The 14,023-nt window shown below is 43.0% G+C and overlaps 2 protein-coding genes across 3 annotated transcripts in view; one reads left to right on the top strand and one right to left on the bottom strand.

Annotated features, from left to right (window-relative positions):
* Positions 1–5,886, bottom strand: part of nup43 (nucleoporin 43) — a 30,236-nt gene extending 24,350 nt beyond the window's left edge. The window contains exon 1 of the mRNA XM_072558687.1: positions 5,730–5,886. Within this exon, the coding sequence (XP_072414788.1) occupies positions 5,730–5,840 (111 nt within the window). The 5' untranslated portion in view covers positions 5,841–5,886. The remainder of the gene's footprint in view (positions 1–5,729) is intronic.
* The window catches only part of shprh (SNF2 histone linker PHD RING helicase), a 107,084-nt gene continuing 98,946 nt past the window's right edge, over positions 5,886–14,023 (top strand). Inside the window, exons 1-2 of one of the 2 annotated variants that reach the window (XM_072558660.1) lie at positions 5,886–5,989; positions 8,879–9,069. The gene's annotated coding sequence lies outside the window, so the exon portion shown is untranslated. Of the gene's footprint in view, positions 5,990–6,139; positions 6,286–8,878; positions 9,070–14,023 lie in introns of those variants that run through there. The other variant, XM_072558669.1, reaches the window with a different exon arrangement.

Below are 14,023 nucleotides of genomic sequence, written 5' to 3'. Positions count from 1 at the left end.
ATAATAGCATTTCCAGAACAGAAAGAACAAAAGAAACTACTTAGACCAACACCTGGATGGTATTCCCCTTGAACTCTCATTTGGATTGATAGCTTCTAGTTTCAGAATCCCTCCACAGGTGAAAATATTTTCTCCACATCTATCTTGTCTAACCCTTTCATTATTATAAAAACCTATCAGGTCACACGAAAGAGAAGTCGAGTCGAAAAGTGTGGTGCTGGAAAAGCATAGAAGGTCAGGCAGCATCCAAGGAACAGGAGAATCGATGTTTTGGGCATAAGCCCTTCATCACGAATGTTGGGGGGAGGGTGGGGCTTGAGGGGGAAGATAGCTGGGAAGGTGATATACAGATGGAGGTGGGGGGGGGGGGGGGGTGACGATGGTGATAGGGCAGAGGGGAGGGTGGATGGGATAGGTGGGAAGGAAGATGGACAGGTAGGACTGTTCAAAAGAGCAGTGCCGGGTTGGAGAGTTGGGCCTGGGATAGGGAAGGGAGAAATAAGGAAACTGGTGAAATCAGCATTGATGCCTTGTGGTTGAAGGGTCCCAATGCAGAAGATGAGGCTTTAATCCTCTAGGCATAAGATGGCTTGGATTTGGTGGTGAAGGCAGCCCAGGACTTGGAGTAGGAGGGGGAGTTGAGGTGGTTGGCCACAGAGTGGAGGAGTTGTTTGGTGCACGTGTCCAAGAGATGTTATCCCAATGTAGAGGAGACCACATCAAGACGACAGAACAAAGTAGATAAGATGTTTGGATGTGCAGGAAAATCTCTGCCGAATGTGGAAGGATCCTTTGGGGCCTTGGACAGAGGTGAGGGGTAGGTGTGGGTGCACGTTTTACACCTCTTGTGGCAGCAAGGGAAGGGGCCGGGAGCAGAGGGTCAGTTGGTAGAGGGCATGGACCTCATGAGGGAGTGGTTTCTGTGGAATGACGATGAGGGTGGGGAGGGAATTATATCTCTGGTGACAGGGTTTGATTGCAGGAGGCGGAAATGGGGGACGATACTGCGTTGTATCAAGGATAGAACCCCTCCCTCAGTCATCACCTTCCATTCCACTAATCTCCGGAAACAATGCATCATTCTCTGTCATCTCCACCACCTAAAATCAGACCCCACCACCAGAGATATATTTCCCTCCCCATGACCCCTGCTAACGCATCCTCTACCCCCGGCACCTTCCCTTGCCGCCACATGACGTATAAAACGTGCATCCACACCTCCCCCCTCACCTCCATCCAAGGCCCCAAAAAGGATCCTTCCACATCTGGCAGAGATTTTCCTGCACATACACATATCTCTCACCTACCGTGTCAGTTGCTCTTGATATGGTCTCCTCTATAGTGGGGACACAGGGCACCAACTTGAGGAATGTTTCAGGGAACATCTCTGGGATACATGCACCAAACAACCCCGCTGCCCCATGGCCGAACACTTCAACTTCCCATCCCACTCTGCCAAGGACATGCAAGTCCTGGGTCTTCTCCACCACCAAATCCAAGTCACCCAATGCCTGGAGGAAGAATGCCTCATCTTCTGCCTTGGGATCCTCCAAACACACGACATCAACATCGATTTCACCAGTTTCCTCATCTGTCCTCATCCCAGACCCAAGCCTCTTGAACAGTCCTACCTGTCCATCTTCCTTCCCAACTATCCACTCCACCCTCCCCTCCGAGCTATCACCATCACTCCCCAACTCCATCTTCCTATCACCTTCCCAGCTACCTTGGCCCCAAGCCCCATCTCCCTTATCTACCAGCCCCCTTCCCTCCTGCATTCCTCATAAAGGACTTATGCCTGAAACATTAAATTTTCCTGCTCCTCAGATGCTGCCTGACCTTCTGTGCTTTTCCAGTGCCACAAGTTTCAACTGACTCTCCAGCATATGCAGTCCTCACCTTCTCCTGGTCACAAGAGAATCCCAGCCTATTCAACTTTTTTAAAATGGGTATGACCTCTCAACTCTGGTGTTATTACAGTCAAACTTTTTTTTTGCATCTTAACCAGCTACTCTATCCTTTCAATAACAGTGACCAGAACTGTGCACAATGCTCCAAATGTGGTCTAACCAAGGTTGTATACACCTTTTACAAACTTCTCTGCTCATGAGTTCTCTCTCTAAAACCAAGCCCATGATTTGTTTTTTTCTAATGCCTTATTAATCTGTTGCTACTTTTAACAATTGTGTTTGCATTCCCTCATCCTTGCACTTATTTAGACACAACACTTGTAAGGAAAATGTGACCTCCTTATTCTTGATGTGAAAGAGCACCTTACATTTGTGTATGATTGGTGAAAAGTGATGAGGACAATTGTGGCATCTGTGTACCAGCAATACACAGTGGAGTCTGACTCATTAGTTTTGCACTTCAAATAAGAACAGGAGTATCTTTCAACAGCTTTCTTCCTGATTGAGCAGCCCTTTTGGGGATCTATCCTGTTCACCATGTTCAGAGAAGGGGCTAGAAAAGATGCCCTGTAAATAATTTGTTCAATCACCAATCTGGCTGAAAATCCACATACAATGGGATCTTCTACTTGCAGTTTGAAAACCAAAGTCAAACCCAATCTTAGAACCTTGAATGTACGAACCGTCATGGATTATAAACAAAACAATTGTCTGGAATGAAGAACTGCTCTTGTTGCTGTAAACTCAGGCACTTTAACATCAACATCACTGCTCTACAGAAGTCTCAAAGGCAACTGATGGAAGAAGGATAGGGGGGAAACCAGAGAATCAACCCATGTCAAATGGAATTGGAATCACAATCAAGAACAAACTCATTAACCAACACTTGGAGATTCCTGTCGGCATCAATGATTGCCTCATATCTCTCCATCTACACTTGTCAAGAACCAACTCTGCTCCAACCCTTGATGCCACAGGTGAGTCCAAAGAAGTTTCTGTTCCCCGCTGGACACCAACATCTGAGGAAGATAAAATGATTGTCCTTGAGGACATGAATGTTTGTGTTGGAAAGGACACAACTCTCAAAGGACCTTTGGAAAAGGATTTAAGGATTGCAACTCTGACAGGATTCTCTTGCTCACCAAATGTACATCACCAACACATTGTTATTCCAAAAAGATAGGTTCAAGACTTCATGGAGGCATCCATGATCAAAGCACTGGCACATGACCCATTATGTCATCATTCAATCCAGAGACCAAAAAGGATTACCAAAGTGATGAACAGTGCAGACGACTGATAGACAGACCACTGACTCATCCCCTCCAATGTCCATCAAATGCTACCAGAAGCAGTTGAAGATGAAGAAACCGGAATAGTCAGGATTCCAGTGCAGATTTTCAAACTTGGAGATGACATGTAAGCTCTACTCCTCCATCAACTGTTCTTGAAAATCTGGACAAAGACGAGATCCCTGTCAATATAAGGATGCTGCCATCACCATAATCCTCAAGAAAGGAGACAAAGTGGACTTGGGAACTCTGAGGAATATCCCCTTGTTCCATCACTGGAAAGAACATTGCCAGAATCCTCATTAGATGCCTTGTCGCAGCCTCAGGAAATTCTTTCTGAAAGCCAGTGTGGCTTCTGACCAAAGCGTGGAACTGTAGACCTGATTTTCATTCTCAGCAACTCCAAGAAAAATGCCAGGAACAACACCAACCACTCTACATGGTCCTCATGATTTGACCAAGACTTTTGATTCAGTCAATCGGGACGTGTTATGGATGTCACTGGCAAGGCTGATCGTCCGGTGAAATTCATCAACATCTTACATCTCCATGATGTCTCTGACAGTAATATAACAGAATCCTTTGAAGTCATCTCAGAGGTCAAGCGAGGGATATATCATCACTGCTCTTTACTCCATCTTCATCAATGTGATTCTTCTCCTGGTCACAAACAAGCTTCCTAGTAATGTGGACATTGCCTACAGGATGGACGGAAATCTTCTTAACCCCAACAATTTAAATCCAAGAAAACAATACTGATCTCACTTCTGGAACCTCAGTGTACAGATGACAATGACATCTCCACACTCTCAGAACAGAATCTTCAAACCTTACTTAATGTCTCTGAAGAAGAATCTGAAGAATTGGTTTCAACCCGAATTTTCAAGTCCTTCACTGATCTATCCCGGGTCAAGTTCCATCCATCCCTCCATTAAGGTTAGTGAAGAAATCCTCCCAAATGTGAAACATTTCCATTATATGTGAAACTAACTCTCATCTGTGGCTGACATAAATGCAGAGATGCAACATCACACCCAACCTGCAAGTCCCACTTTTGAACAACTAAGGATGAGAGTATTCAATGTCTGTGACATCCGTGCTGATACCAAAATCCTTATGCATAATGGAGTTTTTTTACCTCTTCTAGATTGCTCCGAAACTTGGATGATATATAGATGCTACCTTAAGACACTGGAGAAATATCATCAACACTGTTTGAGATGGATTCTCCATATCATCCAGGAGGACCGAGTGTACTAACATCAGTGTCCTTGAAACAGCTAATAGCATCAGCAACAGGCCACAGTCATCCAAAACCAATTCCGTTGGGCTGGCCACATGCTTAAGATGTCAGAGTTCTGATTGTCAAAGCAAACCTTCTTCACTCAGTTAGAGGAAGGCCTTTGAATAAAAGGAGGACAAAGGAAGTGTTTCAAAGTCTCCTCAAAGATTTGTAGCTCAGGTTGAGGTTCTGGATGTAGGTTTTCTTGCTGAGCTGCAAGGTTCGTTTTCAGACATTTCGTCACCATATTAGGTAACATCATCAGTGAGCCTCCAGATGACACAGTGGTGGCATAGGCACCAGTGGGCCATGCCACCAGTGCTTCATCCGGAGGCACATTGATGATGTTATCTAGTATAGTGATGAAACGTCTGAAAATGAACCTTCAAGCTCAGCGAGCAAACCTACATCCAAATCCCCTGAAAACCTGCGTCATGAAATGTAACACATGGGAAACCATCATTCAGAAGACACTGACTTGGTGGAAACTCCTCTATGAAGGAACACAATTCTTCAAGAACACCGATCAGCAACAGGGGTACAGAAAAGGAACTTGAGAAAACAATGGCAATGATCTGAAGGTCAAGGACCACTTCCACCTTCTAGAAACATGTGGCAAATATGTGGTCAGAGATGTAGCTCTAGAATCATAATCATCAGCTATGCAAAGACCCACAAAACTCATGATTGATGGTCACAGAATTTCCTATATTGATAACCACACTTGTTGGCGAGTACTCGTCAACAACTGTACTTCATTTGCTGCTTGTGTAGTATTTATTTTCTGTATTTTCTCATTTACTCTTACCTCTCCATTGTCAAATTTGGTGTCACGTGCAGGATTTGAAATTGGACAGTCCTTTCATCTCTTAACTCAAATTGTTTGTAATATTGATCCCAGGATCAGGAAAACCACTTCCAAAGTGCCTTTAATCGCGCTTTCTCGTGTCTTATTAAACTAGCCTGGTATCCATTCTTTTGATTTAAAAAAAACTTTGTGTGTGTGAGAGAGAGAGAGAGGAGAGAGAGAGAAGAGGATCCCGCATGCATTCTATTCAGATTCATTCCTGCCCAGGGACCTCTGTCTTTCCTCTTCCCGCGGGGGCCTCTCTCTTCCACTCACCGCCCCTCGGTCCAATTCCATTCCCTTTCTCCCCATTTTTGTTCCCATCTCCTTCTCTCCCGGATGACCATGCTGTGTACTCGCCCTTCACTCAGCCTCCGGGTCCGCCGCTCTCTGCTCACCTCAGCATCCCAGGATCCGGTGGCGAAGTATTCGGGGAGCTGTAGGCTGGAGCCGGACACCGGGAGCCAGCGAACCCGGCTGATCTTGTGTGAAACAAACCTACCCTCCATAACAGCGGACAGAGCCGTGACCCTGGGGCTGGCAACTTCCGGGTCAACATAGACAACATCCGGCCGAGCCGACTGGATCTTCCGGCACAGTGTATTGTTTCTGAGCCGCTTGTTGTTTATTTGGAAACTTCAGCCTTTGGGACTTGATGGTGAGTAACATGGATTATCCGCATTTAGAGTGATTATTAAAATACACGATTGGTATCGGGGAGCGGGTCTCTCTGAGTTCCAAGGTGTGGGTTAGTAATTCAGTTTACAGCGCTGTACTTGGCAGGTGTGAGATATCAAACTGAGGCCTCGTCTCTTCTTGTACAAGATGCTACTGCTCTATTGGACAAACAGCAAGAGGATTCGCCCCGGCATTCAGACCGATATTTATTCGTTAATCAACGTCACGAAGAAAAGCTGACCGTCTGTCCATGATGGCATTGCTTATGAGACATTGGTGTGTAGCAATAAACAGCGAGAAACCTTTTCTGTACAATTACCTTATAGTTTGCTAGGGAGTTTAGTACATATGTCATAAATCTTTGTTTCAGCAAAGGTCATACTTGTTTTTTTTGTGCCTAGCACATGTAATGCGTTATTCATTTAAAATTGAGTAAAATTAACCTCAATGCAAGTTGTGTTGGATTTAAATTGATCAAAGGTATTTCCAGAGTTCCAATAAGTGCAGTATCCGTTATGTTAAGTGATTTATCTCTGTGATAGAGTTGATTATCTATCCAGGCTGTACTGAGGGATTGGCTCACTGTTGAGGGTACAATCTGAGCCAACATTACCAAAACTAAAATTGCTTGTAGATTATTTAATAATTCTGTTGTTTGGGATCTTGATATATGGAGATTGTCTGCTTTGTTTACTTACAAAACAGTCATTGCACTTTGTGTATTTACTTGGCTTATAAAATACTCTGACACGTGATTTTAAATTGGCAGATGCATGGTTTTGGATTTCTTCCTCCCTTTCTTCTTAAGTAATTTACAAATTCCCAGATCCAAGCACCATATTATCAAATCTAAAAAATGTTAGGAAATGATGACTATCTGTCTGCAATTTTCTAGCCTGTTTATTTGTCATAATTTACCAGCTGATTTCTTTCATTCAAGCACTAATCCAATGTTAGTTCATCCAAATATTTTGCAGTATGTATGTAGTTCTAGGTTAATTAATTGCTTTCTCTATTTGATTTGTTCTGTGTATTAATTTGTTTTTCAAATTAGGGGATCCACTGCAGTTCAGTAAATAGTTCCTTAGAAATAATTGCACTATTAAATGTCTAATCTAACCCCTGAATGACTGCAGTCGTGAATTTGTTCGCCAAGCCTGTGTGTTTTTCTGCGAATGTTTCATCGCCTTGCTAGGTGACATCATCAGTACACCTTTGTTAAGGTGTTGGTGGTCTGTCTTGCCTGGTATTTATGTCTCTTTGTTGATATTTCCAGTTCTGTATCTGAGTGGCTTGTATACAGGGGCCAGTTCAATGTGTCTATTGATTGAGTTTGGTTGTAATGCCAAGCTTCAAGGAAGTCTCTAGTGTATCTCTGTTTTGCCTGTGCTAGGATGGTTATGTTGTCCCAGTTGAATCTGTGACCTTTATGTGTGTGTTTGAAAAATAGAGAGGGCTGGTCATGTTTGGCACCGGCGAGCTGTTGTTCGTACACTTGTATGGTCAGTTTTCCTCCTGTTTGTCATGACTACTCAGACCCCTGAGAATCCTTAGTAGCTTACAAGCCAGTTAACCCCTTGCAACAGCTCCTCAGAGGTTAAAGACCTGACATCCACATATAACGGATGAACATGATCTACAAGATACCCTGCAAAGACTGTGAAAAACACTACGTAGGACAAACAGGAAGAAAATTGACCATACGAGTGTACGAATATCAACTTGCCACTGCCAGACATGACCAGTACACTGTCATTTTCGACCACACAGATAATGGAGAAAACAAATTCAACTAGGGTAATGTAACCATCCTAGCACAGGCAGACAGAGATATGCCAGAGAATTCCTTGAAACTTGGCACTCCAACTGGAACTCACTCAATAGCCACATTGAACTGGACTTCATATACAAACCACTCAGATAGAGAACTGGAAGTATCAACAAACAAAAACATATAAATACCAGACGGGACAGACCACCAACATCTTAGCAAAAATGCACTGATGGTGTCACCTAGTGAGGTGACGAAACATTTGCAGAGAAACATACCAGCTCAGTGAACAAATCCATGACTGCTTCCACGACCTGAGCTACAAATCTTCTCAAGAACCCGGAATGACTATTTGCCTGATTTTCAACTTGCCTCTCAGACTCCTCACTACACCTCCCTCAGATTGCAATAACACAAACCCTGATCTGACATTCCACTCTATCCTCAGCACACTCCTGTACCCCAAGCTGCCACCACCATACTGACCTGATAACCCTTAGCTTCAGGCTTGATAACTCCATCCTCCCGATCAATCCAAACTACCACTTTCCTGGCCCATTTGTGCTGTGACATTCTATCCAGTTGGTACTCTACCTTCTCTCTTGGACCTGGCTCCCCATTTACTCACAGGGTGGTCAGTAGCTCTCTGTTACCTTACCTTGCCTTGTCACCCTAATTTCGCACCTATATACTTACCCTATGAAAGGGTAAGTACATGAAAGGGTATTTTTAGAAGAGGCTGTCTGCAATGATGGACCTTTAAATTGCAGAATACAGCAGCTGACCCTGTAAAGGAGTCATAGTTTGCTTTCACCTGACTGTCTGCATGATAAGTGACCTGTCAGAATGAAAATACAACCCCATGTTTCTGCAGGAGCCATGGTCAGAGTTTTATGTTCTGTTAAAAAGAAGGCGCAAGACTGGCAATTTGTGTGCTTCTGCTCCTGTTGAAGAGTCTGCAGGGTCCCTCTGTGCCACTTCAATGTATGCTTCAGAAATAATTATCTGGCCAATGTTTCAAATCTAAAATTGTGATTTTAAAAAAAAACTTTCAAAAATCTTGCATTTGAATTTAACATAATGCTTTCTTTTCTGCAGCTTTAACTTTTAACAGAAGAAAGATGGTGCCATCTGAATGCATTTGGTGGCCTTGGTTTTCCCATCAATATAATTCTTTCATGGCAATTGACAGACCGTACCTCTTCCCACCATGTGACAGGACATCTGAATTGCTTTGATTTTTTTTCAACTAATTTCCAGAAAGCTGAAGAACAAGTCTATTTGTTTAGGTATGTTGGAATTATTGAAGCTGTATTGTTACTTACTCAAAACTTTTTAAATTGTAAGAGAGAGAAAATTTAGGTTTAGGATTGTTTAATCTTTAAAATACTTGGGATTAAAAAGGTTTTTGATTCAAGTGATATTTTGAGCATTCAGTCCTTCTTAATATCTTATCTATGTTGTTCAATTGAAATGTTTGGTTCAATGTTTAGTTTTTAAAGCAAGAGGGAATTTTGAATGAGCAGGATGATGAAATGCTCAGCACTATCCCAGCAGGGAATAGTGGTCCTGCTTTCCAATGTGTGCATTGGTATCCCATGTGCATCTGTGGTGGGTCTCTAATTGTTCATTGTATTTCTAAGTAACACAATAGAATCATATATCCAAGGTTGCTGATGACAAAAAATTATAGAATGTTAGACAAGTGAATAAAATTGCAGAGTTGTTGATGATGAGACAGTGGCAGAGTTTTTTTTTTAACTCATTTATGGAAAGTGTCACTTGCGAGGTCAGAAGTTATTTCTGTCCCAAATTGTTCTTGAGAAGGTGATAATGAACAGCCTCCTTGAGCCAAAGCAGTTCACTTGGTTTAGATAGACATGTATTGCCGTTAAGGAGGGACATTCTTGACCAAAAGACACAGAAGGAACAGTGATATATTTCCAAGTCAGGATGGTGTGCTGCTTAGAGGGGATCTTCTGCCTGGGCCCTTGTATAGCGATCATGGGTTTGGAAGTGCTGTCTAAGGAGACATGATGAATATCTGCAATACATCTTGTAGAGTCATAGAGATGTACAGCATGGAAACAGACCCTTCGGTCCAACCTGTCCATGCCGACCAGATATCCCAACCCAATCTAGTCCCACCTGCCAGCAGCCGGCCCATATCCCTCCAAGCCCTTCCTATTCATATACCCATCCAAATGCCTTTGAAATGTTGCAATTGTACCAGCCTCCACCACTTCCTCTGGCAGCTCATTCCATTCCACCCTCTGTGTGAAAAAGCTGCCCCTTAGGTCTCTTTTTTTATATCTTTCGCCTCACCCAAACCCAGGGAAAAGACTTTGTCTATTTATCCTATCCATGCCCCTCATGATTTTGTAAACCTCTCTAAGGTCACCCCTCAACCTCCGACGCTCTAGGGAAAACAGCCCTAGCCTATTCAATCTCTCCTGTAGCTCAAACCCTCCAACCCTGGCAACATCCTTGTAAATCTTTTCTGAACCCTTTCAAGTTTCACAACATCTTTCTGATAGGAAGGAGACCAGAAATGCATGCAATATTCCAACAGTGGCCTAACCAATGTCCTGTACGGCCGCAACATGACCTCCCAACTCCAGTACTCAATACCCTGACCGATAAAGGAAAGCATACCAAATGCCGCCTTCACTATCCTATCTACCTGCGACTCCACTTTAAGGAGCTGTGAACCTGCACCCCAAGGTCTCTTTGTTCAGCAACACTCCCTAGGACCTTACCATTAAGTGTATGAGTCCTGCTAAGATTTGCTTTCCCAAAATGCAGCACCTCGCATTTACCTGAATTAAACTCCATCTTCCACGTCTCAGCCCATTGGCCCATCTGGTCAAGATCCTGTTGTATTCTGAAGTAACCTTCTTCGTTGACCACTACACCTCCAATTTTGTCAATGATGCAAACTGCTACTATCAAGCATTGGTGGTGGAGGGAGTGAAAGCTTGTTGGTGTGGTATTAATTAAGTGGGCTGCTGTGTTCTGAATGGTGTCAAGCATCTTGAATGTTAGAGGAGGTACGTTCATCCAGGTAGGTGGGAAGTATTCTTTCACACCCCTGACTTGAGCCTTGTGATGGTGGACATGTTTTTGGGGAGTCAGGAGGTGAGTTACTCACTGCAGGAGTCTTATCTATAAACCTGTATTTCTTGGCAGTGTATTCAAATGGCTAGTCCACTTCAGTTTGTGGTCAATGGTAACCTTAGATGTTGTTAGTGGGAGAATTCAGGGATGGTAAAGAATGTTAAATGGTGATTGTTAAATTCTGTCTTATTGGAGATGTTCATTACTTGGCTTTTGTGTGATACAAATGTTATTTACTGCTTTTCACCCTAAATCTGGATATTGCCCATAATTTACTGCATTTGGACATACTGCTTCAGTATCTGAGGAGTTGTGAATGATGCTGAACATTGTGCAATCATCAATGAACATTCCCACTTCTGACTCATATGATGGAAAGAAAATAATTGATGAAGCAGCTGAAGATAGTTGGGCACAGGACACTTCCCTCAGGATTTGGGGGCTCTTGTAGTGTCCCTACCCCTGTAATAGGAGTTCCAAAATCAACATTACACCAAGCAATCCTACAGAGATGTTATGAAGCTGAGATGACTGACTGCCGACAGCTGCAACCTTTGTGTCAAGTGTGACTCCAAACAGCAAAGAGTTTTCCCTGGATTGCCATTGACTCCAGTAATGTTATGGTTCTTTGATACCATGCTCTGTCAAAGCAGACTTGATGTCAATGGATGTCATTCTCCCCTCACCTCTGGAATTCTGCTCTTTTTTTTGTCCGAGTTTGAACTAAGGCTATGGTGATGTCAGTAGCTAACTGACCCTGGCAGAACCCAAACTGAGTGTCACCAAGTGGGTTACTGCCAAGCAAGTGCTGCTGGATAGCGCTATTGATGGCACCTTCCATCACTTTTTAACTATGATTGAGAGTAGATGCATCGAGTGTATTCGGCTGGGTTGGAATTTTGTTGACAAGACATACCTGTGGAACTTTCCACACTGTCAGATAGATGTCAGTGTTGTAGCTTTACTGGAACAGATTGGCAGGGAGCACAGCCAGTCCTAGAACACACATCTTCAGTATGGTTGCTGAAGTGTTATCAGGGCTTAATAGCCTTTTGCAGTATACTGTGCCTTCAGCTGTTTCTTGATGTCACATGGAGTGAATCTGATTGGCTGAAGACTGGCATCTGTCATAGTGTTGACCTTTTTGAGGAGTCTGTGATGGATCATCCAGTCAGCATCTCTGGTTGAAGACTGTTGCAGATACTTCAGCCTTATCTTTGGCACTAGCATGCTGAGCTCTTCTATTATTGAAGATAGGGATATTTGTGGAGCTTCCTTCTCTAGTGACCTATTTAATTGTCCATCACCATCCATGGCTGGATGTGACAGGAATAGACAGCCTTAATCTGATCGTTGGTTGTGCAATTGCTTAACTCTGCCTGTCACTTGCTGCTTTTGCTGTTGGCACACAAATAGTCTAGTTTTGTGGCTTCACCAGGTTGACACTTTATTTTTAGGTGCTCATGCCCTGCCTTTCTGTAATCTTTCTCTCTAACCAGAGTAAATCACTTGGCTTGATGGTAATGGTAGAGTGATGCCCAGTATTGTTTGTTGGAAGTCCATCCCATTTAACATGATGATACTGCCACACAATATGATGAAAGGTATTCTCAGTATGAAGGTGATACTTGGTCTTTACAACTCTTGCTGTTACTGTTATAGTGGCAGGTAGATTGATGAGGATGAAGTCAAACATGTTTTTCCCTCTTGTTGGTTCCTTCACGACTTGCTTCAGACCTAGTCAGCAGCTTTTTTTTTTAGGACTTGATCAGCAATGGTTCTGCCAAACCACTCTTGGTGCTTGATATTGACAGTACATTCACAGTACATTCTTGCCACTCTCAGTGCTTCCTGTAAGTGGTGTTAAACGCAAGGAAGTGCTGATCAATTAAGGAGGAGGGGGAGGAGGAGATGGCAGTGCATGATAATCAGCAGGGGATTTCCTTGCCTATGCTTAACCCAATGCCATGAGACTTCCTGACTGTGTACCTCTGTTTAGTTTGTGCTGTCTGTGGGACAGGATGTATCTGGGATAGGAGATGGTGATATTGTCTTTAAGATCTGACTCTGTGAATAGGAGTGTTGCTTGACTAGTTCAAGAGACCACTTTACCAATTTTGGTACGAGCACCCATATGTTAGTAAAGAGGGCTTTACAGGGTTGATAAGGCTGTGTTTGCCATTGTCAGTGCCAGGTGCTCCGTCCAGTTTCATTCCTTTTTTCCCTTTTCGTGGCTATTATAAGTGGGCTGGCATGGTAGGCCATTTCATAGGATAGTTAAGAGTGAACCACATTGCTGTAGATTAGACCACGTAAGGATAGTAGTTTCTTCCCTAAATCCCCAGATGGACTTTTACAAATTTGGAAGAGCTCTTCTGTGCTGCATAACTCTATGACAATTGACAATGACTTCATGGTCATCATCATTAGACTTATAATTGCAGATTTTATTATTTAGTTCAAATTCCACCATAGAACTTTTTGTGGAATTTGATGCCTAGTTTGCAGAGCACTGTCTCGTCTCTGAATTACTAGTGCAGCTCCAATATAAATATACCATTAACTCCCCCTAATGTGATAAAGTGCGAGACTATCCACGAAAGGATCGCTGTGAGAATTTTTTTAATAATGAAAAGCTGGGAACAATTGAATTCAAAAGTGATTTAGGGGTCCATGTGTAATGATGGTTAAAATGTACCTGTAGTATTCAGGAACAATAAATTATCAGAAAATAACTGGAGAGTTTGAACATAAAGGCGATTTTGCTACAGCTTTCCAAAGCCCTGATCTGGACTAAATCTAAGTACCGTACACAGTTCTAGACACTATGCCTCTAGTCCTTGAAGAGAGTACAGTGCAGAATATTCACCAGAATAATAGCTTGGCTTAACGGACTAAATTATAATGGGGGATTACATAAATTGACCTTGTACTCTCTTCAATATAGAAGGTTGTGATTGAGGGTTTTCAGGTTGAGAAAGCAATTGTTGGGATAAAGAGGAAAATCTTTTGGTGTGGGAAGCCTCGGATGAGAGGATTTGATCATAAAATCGCAGTCAGTCCATTCAGGACTGAAATTAGGAAACATTTATTTTTGCAAAGGGTGGTAGACTCTTCCATAACAAT

Source organism: Chiloscyllium punctatum, chromosome 3 (assembly GCF_047496795.1).
Source record: "Chiloscyllium punctatum isolate Juve2018m chromosome 3, sChiPun1.3, whole genome shotgun sequence".
Classification (NCBI taxonomy): Eukaryota; Metazoa; Chordata; class Chondrichthyes; order Orectolobiformes; family Hemiscylliidae; genus Chiloscyllium; species Chiloscyllium punctatum.
This window is presented reverse-complemented; position numbering and strand designations above follow the sequence as displayed.